The sequence below is a fragment of the Notolepis coatsorum genome (genome assembly GCF_963971535.1).
Source record: "Notolepis coatsorum genome assembly, chromosome: 12".
Lineage (NCBI taxonomy): Eukaryota > Metazoa > Chordata > Actinopteri > Aulopiformes > Paralepididae > Notolepis > Notolepis coatsorum.
In genome coordinates this window covers 48,220,537-48,239,381 of record NC_140176.1, presented here as the reverse complement: position 1 = coordinate 48,239,381, position 18,845 = coordinate 48,220,537, and the positions used below count along the sequence as shown (strand labels likewise).

Below are 18,845 nucleotides of genomic sequence, written 5' to 3'. Positions count from 1 at the left end.
ATGTGTTTAAGTAAAAAATATAGGGAAAATATTCTCTGGGTAAATGTGAAGGGGGCTTGGCCTATAAGCCAAACCCCTATTTTCAAATACCAGCTTAGCAGGCTTGTGATTGGGGCAAATAATGTGATGATGTCATCAACTCCGAGACACTGGGCCTTGGCTATAAGATCTGTGTGTGATGGAGGAGAGGGACTCTGAAACAACCAACCAACACGACAAGACCTCTCCACCCATCTCAACCAAGGCAGCAGAAGGACAAAGGACTTTTTGGAGGGAAAACAGACTGCTTTGTTTTGTCAGCCAGACAGCAAAGACCATCAACAACTTATCAACTATCATTCTTTATACTGTAATATTAGTCTGGTTGTTATCACTCACGGCATAGTGTTTGTGATCACAACTATAGCATTTTCTTATTGTAATTTGTATACACTCTTAAACTTTGATTAAACAACTGTTATACTACTTTCCTCCTAAATTCCTTCTGCCTGCACCGCTCAGTTTGAACAGAAGTGATTCCCAGAGCTTTAAGGTATTGAATCACAACGCAGAGTACCAGCAACCCGGTTCTGGCAGAGCAGAACCGAAACAGCTTGGGAATCCACTTCATTTTGGTGCCGGACTTCAGTGAATCAGAGCGCTCGTGTTATCACCACAACAAAAGAAATTTTTTTTCTCTACACGCCGGTCGACGAGGAGAACAACTGATCGATCGATCGTCTTCAAGTAACTAGGAGAAGTTACTAAAAAGGTGAGTGTGATGATATTTGGGTGCTCTATTCGAACCACGGAGGGGGTTGCTAAGAATTTAACCTCATGTAAGCATGATGTAAGGGTAAATTGAATTGAATGTTCTGGCTGGGGGGGGCGGCTCTGTAAACACCGTGCGTAGTATATTTTAAAGTAAAATTTTAGCACAATAAACGGGGCGCCGCTGCCAGTCGGAACAAGTAAGGGAGTAGGAACATGTCTAGATTCGTACTCAGAGTTGAACCAAGGTAAACACCGTGCGTTGTATGTCTTAAAGTAGAGGCTAAAGCACGCCGTTGCGTCGTATTTTCTAAAGTAGAGATTTAGCACAAGTAGGTCTGGTTTAGCCTTGGGCACGGGCGGGCGTGTTGAAATTAGACTGCGTTAGGCGGTAACAAAAAATAGTACTTACGCGCCGCTGTGCGGCGTTCGAGAGACGGTAATGTGCGTGAATGCTGATTTTGTACTTTTTAATTGTGTTAGGAAGCGTGTATGAATGTATGGTTGGCGAATGTTTATGGTTAGGAGTGATTGGTGGGACGTGTGAGAGTATAGTTATGTTATTATGTAATTTAAGTCACCGGTTGGCCGTGGGGAAGTTTAATGGTAACGCCGGTTTTCCGAGGCCCGTCGAACGCAGCAGCGGTTAGCTGTTGTGTTAGCCTCTGAGGCACCGGAGGATACGGAGGGAAAAGTAGACGTAACTCAAATGTATAGGGTCGATCGATAGTGTCTTGGGATTACGGGGATGTGTAAGGCACTTAAAAGTTTTCATATTCGTGGCGGATAAAATAGATGTGTAATGTTTAAGGTGATTGGGAGTATCTAGACCCGACCCGGAAGTCGTTCTAAGCTCGCCGGTAGTGACGACGGAGGGGTCAAACTAGTGTTTTGCTATTATGTTTTTATATTTCTATTTAGATCACTACACTGGCGTTTTGAGGGAAATAGGATTCTGTTGTGGGGAATGTGGGGTTATATTAACATTGCGAGGAGACGGCCCGCGCGGCGGAACGGGTCGTTGGGGAACGTTTTTATGGGATCATGGGAGAAGCTAAGCTAATGCTACCTAGCCGCGCTAACGGCTAAAGCGATCGCCGGTTGTGACGTCACAAGGGTGCGCGGTCTGACGGCCTACGCGCGCTGGGTTGAAGCTAACGAAGCTAATATGCTAAGCTAACTGTGCTGACGTCATGGCATGACGGGGCTCTCGGGATGTCTCGCGATGGGACGTCCATCTTGGTAGGGGCACCGAGCGTCCATTTTGATAGGGGCGCCGAGCGTCCATCTTGGTAGGGGCGGCGAGCGTCCATTGTTAAGGGGAAGGTGGAGTTTATTTAGGAATACAGCAGGGGGCAGAGGAGGACAGGATGAATATGTTTGGATTCTGCTCACGGAACGTTTTCATTGTACACTCTCTCTCCCCCTCTCACCTCTCTCCCTCTCCCTCTCACCTCCCCCCCCTCTTACCTCCTCTCCCTCTCTCTCTCTTTCTCTTTCACCCCCCCCTCTCTTTCTTTCCTTCTCTCGCCCTCCTCTCTCCCTCTCCCTCTCACCTCCCTCCCTCTTTCCCTCTCCCTCCCTCTCTCTCTCTCTCTCTCTCTCTCTCTCTCTCTTTCTCTTTCTCTTTCTCTCTCTCTCTCTCCCTCTCACCTCCCCTCCCTCTCTCTCTCTTTCTCTTTCTCTTTCACCCCCCCTCTCTTTCTTTCCCTCTCACCTCTCCTCCCTCCCTCTCCCTTTCCGCCTCTCTCCCTCTCGCCTCCCCTCCCTCTCTCTCTCTTTCTCTTTCACCCCCCCCCTCTCTTTCTTTCCTTCTCTCACCCTCCTCCCTCCCTCTCCCTTTCATCTCTCCCTCTCCCTCTCACCTCCCCCCCTCTTCCCCTCCTCTCCCTCTCTCTCTTTCTCTTTCACCCCCCCCCTCTCTTTCTTTCCTTCTCTCACCCTCCTCCCTCCCTCTCCCTTTCACCTCTCTCCCTCTCCCTCTCACCTCCCCCCCTCTTTCCCTCTCCCTCCCTCTCTCTCTCTCTCTTACCCCCCCTCTCACTCGCTCCCCTCATTCCCACACCGCCTCTCTTCCATATATCTCGGCCCCCCCGAAACGCTTCTCTTTCTCTCCTAGTTTAGGGCCTGTATATAGAGGTTGTTTATGGGTTTCAAACGTGGTGTAGTGCTAGGTATATTGTTTATTGCTGTTTACTGTAAGGTTTCAAAGGCGGTAGGCTGAGTTTGGGACTTATTATGCGTATGTTGTTGTTCCATATTCAGTTTTATTGTTGTTTTTAGGGAATTTCTAGTGCTGGCAGTGGTGTTGGCTGGCGTTGGCGCTACGCTTTGTTCGACAAGGCGCTCGTACTTCTTTCCTTACATTTGGACGGGGGCTCCGTGTCAGTTCATGTTGGTGGGCCGTAAGTCGGAGCATAATTACTCTACTCGGCTGCGCCTGCGATGGGGGTGTGGGTAGACAGTTCGTCGTGGCTCACTGTCTGCCTCCACGCTTTGTGCGCTGTGTGCGACTCGTCGGTGCTCGCTGCCACACTGCGCACAGTTTTCATTTTACCAGGGGTACGGGGACTGCTAAACGTCGTGGCGGGGGTGGGCTCGCTGTCTGCCACCGCGCATTAACGGGGGTGCGCTATGCGTGCACTCGTCAAAGGCTCGCTGCCACACTACGCGCGTCGAATTATGTTGTATTTGGGTGACTGGTTACGGTGGTGTCAGAGGTGCTGTATGTGTGTGGCAGTGGTTGTGAGTGGAATGATCTTTGATTATCCTTGAGTAGGGGGCCCGGGGTTTCGCGTTCCAGGTTGCAAACTGGGGGTGATGCCGTGGGCCACAGGACGAGTTGGCCAGTGGAATGTCATTGGTCGGCAGGATTTTCAATGTGGGGATGGTGTCGCCGCCTGTGGTTATGAACGGGTTGTGTGACACTGTTCTAAATGCACGGGGACTTCAGTGACATAAGGCACTGAAAATTGATTTCTGTTCCCGTGAGAAGAGCGTTATTTTAACACCTAAAGGGTTAGGTGTTACGGGGGAAATATAGTAACTGTGTGAGAGATTGTGAATGGAAAATATGTATGTTACTGATATGTATGATGTAATATGAGCGAAATACATACTAGGCTTTCACGGACAGAAGTAAATATAGTTACACATACACATAGTCATTTGCGAATAACAATTAGAGTAAAAGTGAGATTATTCACCTAAATTACCATGTCCGATACAGATGTTTAGAAATGATAGGCTGTAAATAACGAATTTCTGATTGACCAACAGAAGGAAACAGCTGATGCGAAATAAGTTCCCCGGAGTTGTGTTAAGGAGGATCTTGACAACAGGATTGAGAGTCTGGGTTTCCAATGGAGACAACTGGAAAAAGATTAAGGCTGTGTCATTGATAAATCAAAAACGAAAATTGCACAAATGCTCTCAAGTGATCGTAGTATAGGAGATGCCCGACATTCCATGCTTAAAGACAAATGATGGATTGTGAATGGCAAATGTCACTGATAATTAAGTGTATTTTTTGCTTCTCTCTTCACAGCTGCTCCAGGACGGATGGCCAGCGCTGACAATTCCGAACCCCAACAGGGAAATCAAAGAGACTGTTGACAGTCAGGGGGTATAGTATCACAAGACCGAGATTATCAATTCCTGTTTACACCAATATAGAAGTGTGAGTGAGATTAACTCAAGTTTGGTAAAAATAGTTTGAATACAGAGAAACTTGCTTTCCAAACGGTGACGTTACGAGTGTTTGGAGGAAAGGTGAGAATGGAAAATACACAGATAGGAGCAACCGGAGGGTTAGATGCACTGACCATAGGAAGGGTAGACAATCTGTCTATTTCAACGACTGGAGATGTCACAATAAAAGTGACGAAAAGATGGCCAAAGATATTCAGGCCATTACAGAACCTTGTAGTTAAAGGAGGCCGGTATAGAATGCGTACCCAAATCAAGATAATGCCGATAACCTCTGCAGACATTACATTGACCGAATTGGACGTTAACTTGATTGACTGGAATTTGATCGACTCCCCTCTAGTGTCCAGTGAGATGGAGGGACTGGAAATAATGTCTTTTACTCCGCCACAGGGAGTCGTTGCAGCAAGCGACCCAGAGACAGCTGTATTACCCGAGTTAATCCACGCTGAAGTGTCCGTTGCAGATGACGGCCAGTTACAGACGTGCCTCCCTCTCGAAGAACAGCTAGCCGAGGCTAGACGGGTAGTGGACTATCTCCAAGGCCTACTCCAGTCCACACAGCCCGGAGGGGAGACAGGTTCCAATCGCCTCTCTCCCTCTCCCTCTGGAGAACCAGATGGCCAGAGACGGGCCCAGTTGGGGCCACAAGGGGGTCCCGTGCCGGAACAACAACAAACCCCAATAAGACCACCCACGAGGTGGCAACCACGAGGAAAAGGTGGAGGCAGAGGCAGGAATCCGAATGGCTACCGTGTGCGGCAGGTGCACTGTTGGACGTGTGGGACCCTCGGACACATTGCTCGGGACTGTGCAGAGCGGGACCATCTATCCACAACAGGGCGTGTTTGTGCAGAAACAGGTGGCGGGCCCCTCCCAACCACGGGCCCCTCTCAAGGAACTGTGGCTGGACCAAATAGGTACGTGGCTTTCTCCTCCGAACAGGCTCCAGGGAACCATGGCGATGATGGCATACCACCAGGACATGTTCTGGGCCCGATGACCCCAGGGTCATCCGGTCACAGGCAACTGACCCACCGGGTCTCACAACCCGGGGGAGACCGCCAGTGTTGTTGGATCTGTGGAGTGAACGGTCATTTTCAAAGGTCATGTCTGCAGAGGCCACCGGCAGAATAAAAATATATGCAACTGACTAGGGTAGAGGTGGGATATGTTGAATGATAAAGTATGCTCCTAATTAGATTAGAATAAAAATGAAAAATAAAAATAGATAGAGGTGTTAGGTGATTAGATTATGGATGAAAGTTACTAAAAACGGATGTATGAGTGACTGACAAATGCATGAACTAATCAGACTAACAAGAGGATCAAATTATGTTAAACAGTTAATCAATATTAGACAGTGTGATGATGTGACACTGCGGCAGCTAGTGATCAGTAAATTATCCATGCTTGGTCAACATTCGGATTGATCAAGGGGTGGACTGCATGATTAGGTAATTGAAAAGACTCATAGTTGTTTCTAGTATTTTATAGTATTGATAGAAGCGTATTAACGGTTATGAGCAATAGGATAGGTGTTTATTTACTTTTATTTTTACTTCTCTTTTCTAGTGTGTTACGAGCAATTCCTGACTTAGGCCGGGAGCGAACATTTTGTTTATTCATTTGATTTCCCTTTTTGTTTCTTAGTTAAAAATGAGCTCAGAAGAAAAAAGAAAAAGCTCACAAGTTTGGTTTATTTTTTTCATTTATTGGTTTGGCAGCGTTTTCTTTGTGTTTTGTTTTCTGTTTTCTTTCTTTCTGTGTGTTTTTTCTTAGGGTACCTGGCAAGCTGGGAGTGATCTCGACACATCAGGACGGGGTAGTATATGTCTGTAAAATGGACTGGGAACAAAGTGAAGGAACATGAGCTGGTTATGGATTTTTGTTCTCCGCCCATTGAATACCCAGTTTTAGGGGCTGGGGGTGTGTCGTGATTGGTAAAAGTGTTGGGAAGCATGATTCTCTGTACATTAATGAAGCTCAATAGGTTTGGTCGCTATTGGCCAAATTAGTCTTGTGTAGGGTGTGGACATGTGTAATTGATAATTGGCTTGTGGTGTGGAAGATGTGTGTTTAAGGCGGCCTGTGATTTGTTGCCATACACACAGGTTACTGGGAGAGTGGATGTGTCGGTGCTGACCGTCCGGTCCGGGTGCGGCTGTTCAGAGGACGACGGTAACGATGTTTCATTGTGTATTTCACACCGAGAGGTGGAGGGGTATACTGTTTTGACAGCATAATATAATGAGAGCCATGTGAATTTTTCAGAATTTTGAAAATTAATGATCTAAAAACCATGAAATATATAGATAAATGATTTGGAAAAGAAAGTTGTCAAAGCTCAGACCAGTAAAGAGAGTCTGAGGGAGGAAAATTATGGAAATTATGGATTCTCAATCAATTGTTGTGGTAGAAGTGATCCCCACTGTCCCCCGAAGCGATATGTATTCACTGCAGGATACGGATGGGAGAGGACACTGGCTAGTGTCTACCCAGCGGTTCCATGGGGAACCACAACACTGCGGAGAACCAGGAGACGCCTACCTCTCGGGCCGGGAGAGTCTTGGCCAACGCAGTGACCGAGTCTTGAGGCTTCAGAGGGAAACGACAGACAACTAACGAGGAGACAGGCGGCTAGGCCTCAGCAACAACTCCGGCTGTCAACAGAAGCAAGGCCTCAACCATTGACCAGGGGGTCAACCAGTGAAAGGGTCGAGCAGCCAGCAACGACCTCCCCACCGCTGTGACAGCAATAGAAGTCCCCACCGCTGTGACAGCAATAGAAGATACAGCAGGGGGCTCTACCCCCTAATAGAGGTCAACACGATGACAGCAATAGAAGATACAGCAGGGGGCTCTACCCCCTAATAGAGGTCAACACGAGTCAAGATGTTCTTGACAGAAGATGGGGTGTAATAGAAGGCAATTTGCTTTCTAAATTCCACCTCCCAGAAAGTGGAATTGCACCCAGCAGTCGTGATACTGCATCAGCTCTGAGCAACAAAGAGGAGGCCGGGTCAAATCTAGAAAACATAGACCCCCCCTCCTCAAATGCTCCAAGCCAGAATTTGACAACTCACAGTTGAGACCAATGGAAATTGATCTTGGTACGAGAACAAGTTGTTAAAGACTTTGTGCACATGATATATTTTATCCTAATATGATTTAAAATGTCTTAAGTATTTAGTAGTGTGTAGAAATTGATATCTATGTTTGACATATTAAGGATAGGTAAACTATCCAAGTGGGGAACTGTGGTAAATTCCCAACATAGATCTCATGATTAACTAATGTGTAGAAATACTTGGCCCTTAATTATAGTTCATATTGTGTCACTAAGACCTTGTGGTCTCTCCAGGAGGGCATTTGCATATAGTGGCAGCTGGGGTAATACTTACTTCCCTTTAGGGGGTGGGTAAGAACAAAGGGCAGGAACATGTGTCTCCTTTTAGGAGACATCAAAGGCCCAACTGGTCTGCCAAAAGACAATGATTAGGTCACATATTGATGGCTACATGTGACCATCAAAGGTCTGATCACACACACACACACATAGACTCACACACACACACACACATTCAGACACACACACACACACACACACACACATAGACACACACACACACACACACATTCAGACACACACACACACACAGACACACACACACACACACACAGAAGATCTCCAAACAAGCTAACTATTTCCTGGTATATTCTTGAATTCTGAAGTCATTGAAGTAAGTTAAAATCATACTTAATGTAGGTAATTAGTTAATGTGCCTGTTCTGTTTTCATTTAGGTTCAATATGATTAATTGATTGTTCTATATGGTATTGATTTGTATTCTATTAAGCTAACAGAATGATTAGATATGTTCTGAAAGTCAGCAGACTTAGTGATAAAGAAATATATCTGTGTTTATGTAATCAATATATCTTGAGGTTCATCAAAGTATTAACAAGTCAAGTAATGTGTTTAAGTAAAAAATATAGGGAAAATATTCTCTGGGTAAATGTGAAGGGGGCTTGGCCTATAAGCCAAACCCCTATTTTCAAATACCAGCTTAGCAGGCTTGTGATTGGGGCAAATAATGTGATGATGTCATCAACTCCGAGACACTGGGCCTTGGCTATAAGATCTGTGTGTGATGGAGGAGAGGGACTCTGAAACAACCAACCAACACGACAAGACCTCTCCACCCATCTCAACCAAGGCAGCAGAAGGACAAAGGACTTTTTGGAGGGAAAACAGACTGCTTTGTTTTGTCAGCCAGACAGCAAAGACCATCAACAACTTATCAACTATCATTCTTTATACTGTAATATTAGTCTGGTTGTTATCACTCACGGCATAGTGTTTGTGATCACAACTATAGCATTTTCTTATTGTAATTTGTATACACTCTTAAACTTTGATTAAACAACTGTTATACTACTTTCCTCCTAAATTCCTTCTGCCTGCACCGCTCAGTTTGAACAGAAGTGATTCCCAGAGCTTTAAGGTATTGAATCACAACGCAGAGTACCAGCAAACAGGTTCTGATCAGAGCAGAACCGGAATAGCTTGGGAAATCCACTTCACTACCTAACGCCTAGTTTATCACTGGTTAAGCTTAGGCGACTCTTTCGAAGTTGGTTAAGGTTAGAGTTTGGAATCAGGGCTGGCGTTCTATCGCCCTGCTCTAAGACAAACTCTAACCTTAACCAACTTCGAAAGAGTGCCTAAGCTTAACCGGCGAAAGAACTTGCCGTCACACGATTGGTGCGACCAGAAACAGCAGTGGCCAATCAGAGCGCAAAACGTGAACGCGGAAGCATGAACCGGTACACGAGGAGGCAGCCGTCGCATCTTTTCACCTGCACAGCGCGATCTCTCAGCGGCGAGGGTCTGCGTGGGAGGGTCACGCCGCCCCCGTCGCTTCCTGATTCTGCTGCGCAGGCGCACCAACCGACCTGTAGGAGTCGCTGTCCACAACGTCCGATCCCCACCCACCAGCTTCCCACCCCTAACACTGCCAATTGCGTTAGTATGAACGACCAGCCAAGCTGGTAGCAATGCCGAGAGCTGGGCTCGAACCCAGCATCTCCTGCATTAGTGGCAAGCGCCTTGCCCACTGCGCCACTTAGCCACCCCTCTATTGCAGAATTCAAGACCTTGATCACTAATCATTGTCGATCAAGTTGTATAATAGATTTTTTATCCTTGCTTTTGTCTACCGTCGTCTTGTTGTCTTATTGCTGTGATTTTATGCTGTGATTTCTATTCCCATCTCTGTATGTAAACTCAACGTAAGTGAGGGAAACCTCAGTTGCCTTTTGAGTATAAATAAAGGTTTGAAATTAAAATATTTAAGATTTGAAACACAAGCGTCAAGCGTGAGATGTAACCATAGAAGCAAGAAGAGGCTTACAGAGTAGATCCAGTCTTGGAAGGCAGAGACTCTGGTGAAGACTGTGGGTTTGGAGACCTGGTTGCAGTTCATTGGACCATAGCTGACCACACCATGGACCCTCCAGGCTCCATCGCTCCAGCAACTCAGGGGACCGCCAGAGTCACCCTGGGACAATTCATGAGAGTGGACAGGCATGATCCTATTTCCACAGACTAGAGAAAAGTTTAAAGAGGAATTCCACTCAAGGTCTCTAGAAAAGTTGCTTTACTACAGAGTAAAATGCGCTCACAGTCAGTTCTGTATGTATCGTCAGGCAAGAGATATGGTCCTAAATTACTGTGCATGCTCCAGCTTCCGGCTTTACAAAGGACTACACTGAGGTGAAAAAGGGAAGGTGACAGTCAAAGGTTGTCACTCATACTAAACACACACAAAGAGGGGAGGACTGAGCTTTAACTTCTGGCTACTCTGTTACCTGGCGAGAGAGATGATCAAGGTATCAGGAAATTCTAAATCCTGCCCACTGTAGTTCTTTGAAATTGAGTGAGCTATTCTCTACAAAATGTGCTCCTTCCGCTGCCACTGACCAGCCACAAAGAGCGAATTAATAGTTATGCCTCAATCTCCTAAATTAGTTTAATATTGCTTTGCGGTGGAATTTCCCTTTAACATCATATGATGAGGTACTCAAAGTCTTGACTTCTTAGTCTTGTGAGGCCAGACCCCATGAAGACTAGAGGCTCTTTCATCTTTCATGTGTCTCTAATGGGGATCCTTTATTATTATCCTTTAATAAACATAAACAGACCCAAAGCACATAGCTGATGAAGTCTATAACACAGTGTTGGAGAGTAGTTAACTGTATGTTAATTGTATTATTATTAGTTTAACTACATTTGTATGCTAGTTTAACTACATTCAAATATTTGTAGTTTTTTAGTTAACTACTTTTGGTAATGTAGTTAAGGTAAAAATCTAAATGGTAGTTAATTACAAACTACATATTTTGCTACCAATTTAGCATTTTCATGATTCTATCTCAAAAACTGCTCCCTGTCTGCTCCCTAAAAAGAAACCCTCAGGCTGAGGTTTTGCCTGCCACTAAATTAAAGTATTAAACACACCCACACTTTATTCTTTCTCGGTTCAGTTGTTGCCCCACATAACTACATGACATCCCAGAATCAGATTGTCATACTTTTCCTCAATGTAGTTTGCATGTAGTTGAATTTATTTTTTATAACTTTTTCATTATTTATTTTATAGAGTGGTTAGTTACATGGTTAACTTTCACTGTCTATCTGTATGTCATGTATGTCATATATGTCCTGATGAATTGAAAATGGGGGACCCTGATGTAAACAAGACGAAAGTCTTTCTCTGGTCTGCATCCCCTTAACAATTGTGTGTATTGAGCTGTACTGTATTGTACCCATTCTGCAATCTGTTAATACAGTTTTCAATCAATCAATCAATCAATCAATTGTGAAGCATAGCTAGTTTGTGGTCAACTACATGTTTAGAGTAGTTTCTCCAACACTGGTCTCATACTCCTGTACCTGGCAGCCCGATATGATTCCATCTCCTCCGGCACAGACCATAGTCTTCAGAGCGATGCTGCCCCACCACTGTGGGGAAGAGCAGATGGAGTGGCCTACAACATTGATGGGAGCTTCCTGCAGAATGTCAGGAACGCTGCCTCCAGCTAAAAACAAAGGCATGGGTGACACCTAGTGAGTGTACATCACAAATACATTTTAAACTGACCCTATGTGGAGTGCCAGGTCCACTCTGAACACCTGGTCTGTGGGAGAAATCAATTGGAAAATGTATAGGTTCTCAAACCTATCTATTCTATCATGCCCTCTACGATCGGTAGTCTCTCCAAAGGTTTCTATCACCTATGACTGGAATTTTTTAAACCAGTTTACATTTCTTTTAAGTGATTTCCTTCTATAGTAGAAGCTAACATTTAGAAACCAATGGCAACTGACATTTTGGCATAAGCGTTTAAATTTTTACAGATTAACAGAATTACTAAAATACACAAAATAAATTACATAAAATACCTTTTTTTTTAAACCAATACAATGCTAAAAGAACACAACCACTGATAACAGACAAATGCCATTCATTTTCACCATAGAGAAATGTATTTGGGGATTTTAATATCAAGCCCAAAATTACATAGTGGTCTATGGAAAGGGGTGTGTAACTGTAAAGGTAGGCACTATGATAATATGTGCATGTCTAAGTGTGAAAGTACTTGTGTTCATAAAAACATGTGTATTACTTTACTCACAGGCCAAAAGCCCCCAGCCAGAGATGTAACAGGGGTAGCCATTAGGCAGAATCTCTTCAGGGTAGGGCAGTTCAGCAACAGTCACAAAGCCGTTGTCATATGTAGGGGAGACCAGCTTCATTATAGCAATGTCATTTCTAATAGACAGTAGACACATATTAGAAAACAATATCACAGACAATATTATGTAATAAGATTCACTCATCATCATCATCATCACCATCTGACTGCCTCAGAAATATGAAATACCAAGTGTGCCAAAGCGATTCCTCTTATCCTGCAGAAAATAAACATACACGGCAAGAACGATAGGTTATGTAGATAACCTAGTTATATTAGTATAGGCTAAGCTCCCGCTCTGAGCCTTACGAGATACTCTATATCGCCTGTGATACCTAATGTATCTCCCACGAACAAAAACACATGCACCCCACCTGTATGGGGCCCCGCCCCTTATGGTGGTACCACCCATATAATCATGACTCTGGTCATGACACACCCTTCCTCGCCAAAAACCCGTCCCAGGAAAAGATCCCTCAAGAGGGAACTCAGGGCGCGCAGAGCGGGAGCTTAGCCTATACTAATATAACTAGGTTATCTACATAACCTATCGTTATATTTCGTATGGCATCGCTCCCGCTCTGAGCCTTACGAGATAATGGGGAAGAGCGGGTGCGAGACCCGACAGATGTACCCCCTGAGGACCCGTAAGCCCACATCAAGGGGTGCGGGGAGCCCTGTCACCCCATCCTTCCTAACGAAGGGGGGGCGCAGTCAACTCCACCTGAATGCGAACAAGAGGGAGCCAGAACCCCTTGAACACACCGTACAGGCGGAACCACGTGTGACTCAACACACTGCGGCCCATACCCATACACTCCCGCTACCCGACCAAAGGACGGGAAGCAGGAAAGGCCACAGACCCCAGAACCGCCTGGGAGACAGAACCCCCGGTCATGTCCATGAGGTAAAACCTTACAAAGGGGCCCGGTGAGGACCATGAAGCTGCAGCACAGATGTCCTCCACCGAGGCCCCACCCAGGAGAGCGGCAGAGGCAGCCACCCCACGAGTGGAGTGCGCCCTGACGCCCCCAGGGGGATCCTGCCCAGCCAACGTGTAGCAGAGGGCAATACCCTCGCACAACCAATGGGACAGGCGCTGCTTCGACAGTGCCTTACCAGCACGAGCCCCACCGTAACAGACAAAAAGCTGGTCGGTAACCCTGAAGTCCTGAGTACGGCTGAGGTAAAACCCCAAAGCACGGACTGGACATGACAGGTGAAGGCCCGCATCTAACTCACTAGAGTGAGGAGGAGGACGAAAAGCCTGAACCACAATATCCCGGGAGCGGAAGGAACTCCGGATATTCTTAGGCACGAAAGCAGGATTAGGTCGCAGAGTGGCACCGCAATCGGTCCGAAAAGACAGGCACTCTGGACGTACCGAGAGAGCACAGAGCTCACCCACGCGTTTAGCGGAAGTGACAGCCAGTAGGAACGCGGTCTTGAAAGACAGCCGTCCCAACGGCGCCTGCTCGAGCGGCTCAAACGGGGCCAAGGACAACCGACCGAGGACCAATTGAAGATCCCAAGTCGGAGCCAAGGAGCGTTGCACCGGCTTAACGCGTCGAGCGCCAAGCAGGAAACGCTTCACAAGAGGGTGGCTGAACAAGACATCCCCCTCAAATCCCTCATGATAGGAGGATATAGCTGCTGCATATACCCTCACTGTCGAAGCCGACAGACTATCAAGGAGAGACTGGAGATAACCCAGAACAGCATCCAGGGGGCAGGAGACTGGGTCCCAGCCCCCCCCCTTACACCATTCTTGGAACGCACGCCACCTGCCCGCGTAAACCGCGACAGTGGAGGGAGCATGCGCACACCGGATGGTATCAACCACTGCGGGATCCATCCTCTCCAGACTCACCCTCCCACCAGCCACACCACCAGGCGTTGACCCAACACCGGAGGCTGGACAAGCACTCCGTCGTGCTGCGAGAGGGCCGTCGCTGACCACGGAATGACCCAAGGAGGAGCGACCAGAAGCTGGATTAAGACCGGGAACCACACTGACGTGCCCCGGTCCGGCGCGACCAGGATCACCGTCCTGCGCTCCCTCCGTATCCGCTCCAACAGCTGACTCAACAGCTGTACAGGAGGGAAGGCGTACAGAAGACCGGGCGGCCACGGAAAGGTCGAGAAGGCATCCACCCCCAAGGGGGGATGATCCGCTCGACTGAGCGAGAACCACAAGGGGCACTTGTGAGAACGTCGGCACGCAAACAGATCTACCGAGGCCTCCCCGAACCGATCCCAGATCTGTCTGACTATGTCGGGGCGGAGTTCCCACTCGTCGTGACGAGGACCGCCCCGAGACATTATATCCGCCGCCACATTTTCCGTACCAGGAACGTGGAGCGCCCGCAGACTGCGCAGCCTGCGGGATGCCCATAGCAACAGTTCGCGCGCCACCCGGAGCAGGCGGGCGGAACGAGTCCCACCCTGCCTGTTGATATACGCCGCCGCCGTCACATTGTCCGTCCTGATCAAAACATGCTGGCCTACCACCAGGTGGCCGAGCCGTTTGAGGACCAGGAGGACCGCCTTCAACTCCAACACATTGATATGCAGGACAGCTGGGTCGGCATGACCCGTCCAGCTGCCCCCCACTGCGTGGGTCCGAAACGCCCCTCCCCAACCTGTGAGAGAGGCGTCGGTGAAAACCGTGACGTGGGAGCCTCTGCTGCCCATGGGGACCCCAGCGGAGAGGATACCCAGCCTCCCCCAGTGGGCGAGATCCCCCCATATCGACAAAGGAACCGTCAACCGTCTCCCTTTGCCCCACACCGGATCTATTCTCAAAGAGAGAAACCACCTCTGTATCCGCCTCATAAAGAGGAGGCCAAGAGGAACCACCGTGTGGGCCGCCGACATAAGGCCCAGCAGACGCATCACCTGCAGCGCCGTAACCGTCCCTCCCAGACGGAAACCCCCGAGCGCGTGACGGAGATCCCCCCGACGCTGCTCCGAGAGGGTCGCAAGCATGGGCTTCGACCTCAATGTCAAGCCCAAGTACTCCACCTGTTGACTGGGAAGAGGGGTACTCTTCTTCCAATTCACAGCAAAACCCAGGCTGGTGAGGAAATCCACCACCAGTCGAGTATGAGACCTGGCAACCTCCTCTGAACGGCTGAGGAGCAGAATGTCGTCGAGATAGAACAAAACTCGTATCCCCCGACGACGTAAAGGCCCCAGAGCAGCCGCCACGCACTTGGTGAATGTGCGGGGAGCCAGAGAATAACCGAACGGCATTCTGTGGTACTCGTACGCTACGCCCTGAAACAGGAACCGTAGGAACTTCCTGTGAGGAGGGAAAATGGGTATGTGAAAATACGCATCCTTCAGGTCTATGGAGGTGAACCAGTCCCCCCTCCTGACAGCAAGCAGGAGGAGTCGGACGGTCAACATCCTGAATGGTCTCACTACAATCAACCGATTGAACATGGACAGATTCAGTATAGGTCTGACCCCCCCAGTTTTCTTGGGCACCAGAAAATAACGGGAGTAGACGCCTGACATTGCGTCCTCTCTCGGGACCACAACGACGGCCTGCTTCGCCAACAGAGATCGAATCTCGTCGGCCAGGGCTGTCACCGCGCCCGACCCTGACAATAGGGTCGGCACCAAACCTGAGAACGGAGGATGGGGCCGCGCAAACTGCAAAACCAGCCCTGCCTCTAACGTTCTCCTCATCCACCGATTCAAGGGACATTCCCGTCGCCATATGTGAATATAATCCCACAGCGCCCCCGCCGTCAACTGACGCTGGGCCGCAAGGAACAGCAGATAATTGGCCCGGTCCCCCCCGTCGTGCAAAGCACCCAAGGGGGGACCCCGACAGAAAGGGCCGGTTTGATACGGGAGGAGCGGTCATCAAACTTGTGGACACACACTCACCCCCTGAACACCCCTCCAGCACACGCTGAGGAGCCGTTCCGCAGCCAGACACGCAAGGCCTGAGGACCCCATGGGCTCCTACACGCCGAAGCCCTGCAGTGATATTACTACCACTCAAATCACGCCAGCCTCTCCTTTGCAGACCACTGCCGGTTTGACGGGAGTGGGAGGCAACAGCGCGACACCCCGCCTGGCGAGGGCGAAGCCGGGGTAACCCCTGCTGAGCATTCAACAGAAGAGGCACCGAGTCCCCCTGCTGACCACTGAAGCTAGTGGCAGCTGCAACACCAGGTTCCACCCACCCACAACCTGCGGTGTAGGAACCACGCGACGACGGAACATTCTCACGGACAGACCCAGGCTCAGCCATCAACTGGGTGTCAGCCCCTGTCTCCATGAGAAGTGAAGAATGGGGCCGCATACGCTTCAAAGAAGGTTCGCGGCCCGCAGCCAAAGGAGAACGCTCAAAGCCCCGCTTCTGGGGATACCAGAGAGAGGACCGAACGGGGAGCGGGCTGCTCGCGGCAAAATGACGACGGGGTGGTTTACCAACCCCGAAATCACCAAAAATGGCCGATCCCTCAGCCGCCAAGACTGTCGGCCTTGCGAAACCCTGTCGATTCTCCAACCAGGGCACCACTGGCGGGGGAAACATGGCCGCCTGTCGAGGATCTCGCCACAGTCGTTGACGAGACCGTGCTCCCACCCCTGGCTGCACAGCGTGAGGCGGTGTAGGACCCGAATCAAAAACCGCCTGCGCCTCCACAGAACGCCCAAAAAGACTATCTGTGGAAAAAGGAGTCGTGAGGAGAGAAAACCTATCCTCTTCCCCAAGAGGAGACTGCTCCAACCAAAGATGCCTAACAACCAAAGTCGATAGCATCCGAATCCTCCCCGCAGTTATAGCTTGCGACTGAGTCAAGATCTCTATAACACCACAAACATGAATCACGTTCATAGTGTCGGTTGGACTCAAAGACCTACAACCCGACGCCATCTTGGATAGGAAAGTAGCCAGCTGAGCCACAACACTGGCCACCGCTAAATGCCATCCTGCAGCAGTATACCACTCATCCGTCCATACTGCCACCCTCCGAGCCGACATGCTATCAAGCAACGGCCGGGCGGAACGTCGTTCATCCCCGCCTGGGCACAACAAAGAAGCTACCTGGCTACTTAGCCAAGGTACCCCCGGGCTGCACCCCGTCGTCAGCCCCTTCACCCGCAAAAAAGGTAAATAGAGCTCAGCGAACCCCCCCACACCCACCACCGACTGACCTTCATCAATGAAGGTGGCAAGAGGAGGGAAAAGCGGAATCCCGCGGCGGGGATTATTAGACATTCCAGCGTCAACATCAGCGTTAGCAGAAGAAGCAGCAGTAGCATTAGCATTAGCAGTAGCAGTAGCATTAGCGTCAACAGCATGTTCCAGGATCGCCAAGACATCGCCCACTACAGTGGAACGATCGCCAAGCCGCCCCGGCCCTGGTGCCGAAACATACTCCACAGCACGACCAACACCGACATCGACGCCTACTGACACAGACCTCACCTTTGTACAAGCCGACCCGATAGCCAAACCTTGTACGCTGCTCCTCGGTCCGTCGCCGTCAGCCGAGGAACCACCAGCATAGGTCTGCGTCGTCGAAACAAGCTCCGGAGAATCCAGGGAAACACAATCCTCCGGTAAGCCCTCAACATTATTAATCTTCCTTAATCTTTTCTTTCCGCTAGCTCGCATGGTGCATAGCATCCAGTACGCTGGGACGAAAATAGAGGAAGGGTGTGTCATGACCAGAGTCATGATTATATGGGTGGTACCACCATAAGGGGCGGGGCCCCATACAGGTGGGGTGCATGTGTTTTTGTTCGTGGGAGATACATTAGGTATCACAGGCGATATAGAGTATCTCGTAAGGCTCAGAGCGGGAGCGATGCCATACGAAATATAACTGCCTTGTATATGCAAATATTGTGTACACTTGTCACGTGTACATTTCTGTGCCAGTTAATTTACTGTACTGCATAATAAGAGAGAATATATTGGCACACCTATGGTGTTCTATACAGAAAACACTACCAATACACTTGCCCATTGCCGAGTTCACCAGTCCAGCCAGGATGGACGACAATCTTCTCCACAAGACTGTACTGCTCACTGCCGTCTTCCTTGGAGAGGTTGTACTCCCCTAACGCTGTACGGTACAGACTAGCATCCATGCTGACAGGGGAACAAAACACAAAATATTACTTGAAGTCCAACTGAAATGTGATTTAGATAACCAATATTCTTATTAAGAACATGGACATGTGTTACTGAAATTAACATTCTATCATTAAAAAAGTATTTTGGGGTAAATTGTTAAATTTTTATTTATACCCCCCCCCCCTGGTTTGAAAAGGAGCCTAACAGTGATTTGATTGGTTGTGAACCTTTACTGTTGTCAGTTTATTGGCTGAATTCATGCAGCAGAATGGAGTGATGACATCACTGGGACCCATTCCACATCTGCAGGGCCACTTGAGAGATGACGAGATGCACTGTTTAGTCTCCATGGGTTCAGAGTAACAATATCTCAGATGAACTGAGTATTAAACTTGGAATTTGATGGCCATCCATTATAACATAATTGTTGATATTTTTTTTGTTTTTATTTAATTTAAACCTTTTTCTGCAATTATAATTTTTTCAGCAATTTTCCTGCTTTGATTTCAATTTGACTTTAA

General features: G+C 48.4%; 1 protein-coding gene across 1 annotated transcript; it reads right to left on the bottom strand.

Moving 5' to 3' along the window:
* Positions 1 to 6,662: 6,662 nt before the first annotated feature.
* Positions 6,663 to 18,338, bottom strand: LOC311237853 (chymotrypsin-like elastase family member 2A; the record flags this gene model as incomplete). Its single annotated transcript, XM_084325830.1, has 5 exons — positions 6,663 to 6,687; positions 9,852 to 10,021; positions 11,416 to 11,561; positions 12,159 to 12,295; positions 18,211 to 18,338. The coding sequence occupies 5 exons, from the start codon at positions 18,336 to 18,338 to the stop codon at positions 6,663 to 6,665; spliced, it is 606 nt and encodes a 201-aa protein (XP_084181956.1).
* Between the last annotated feature and the right edge of the window lie 507 nt (positions 18,339 to 18,845).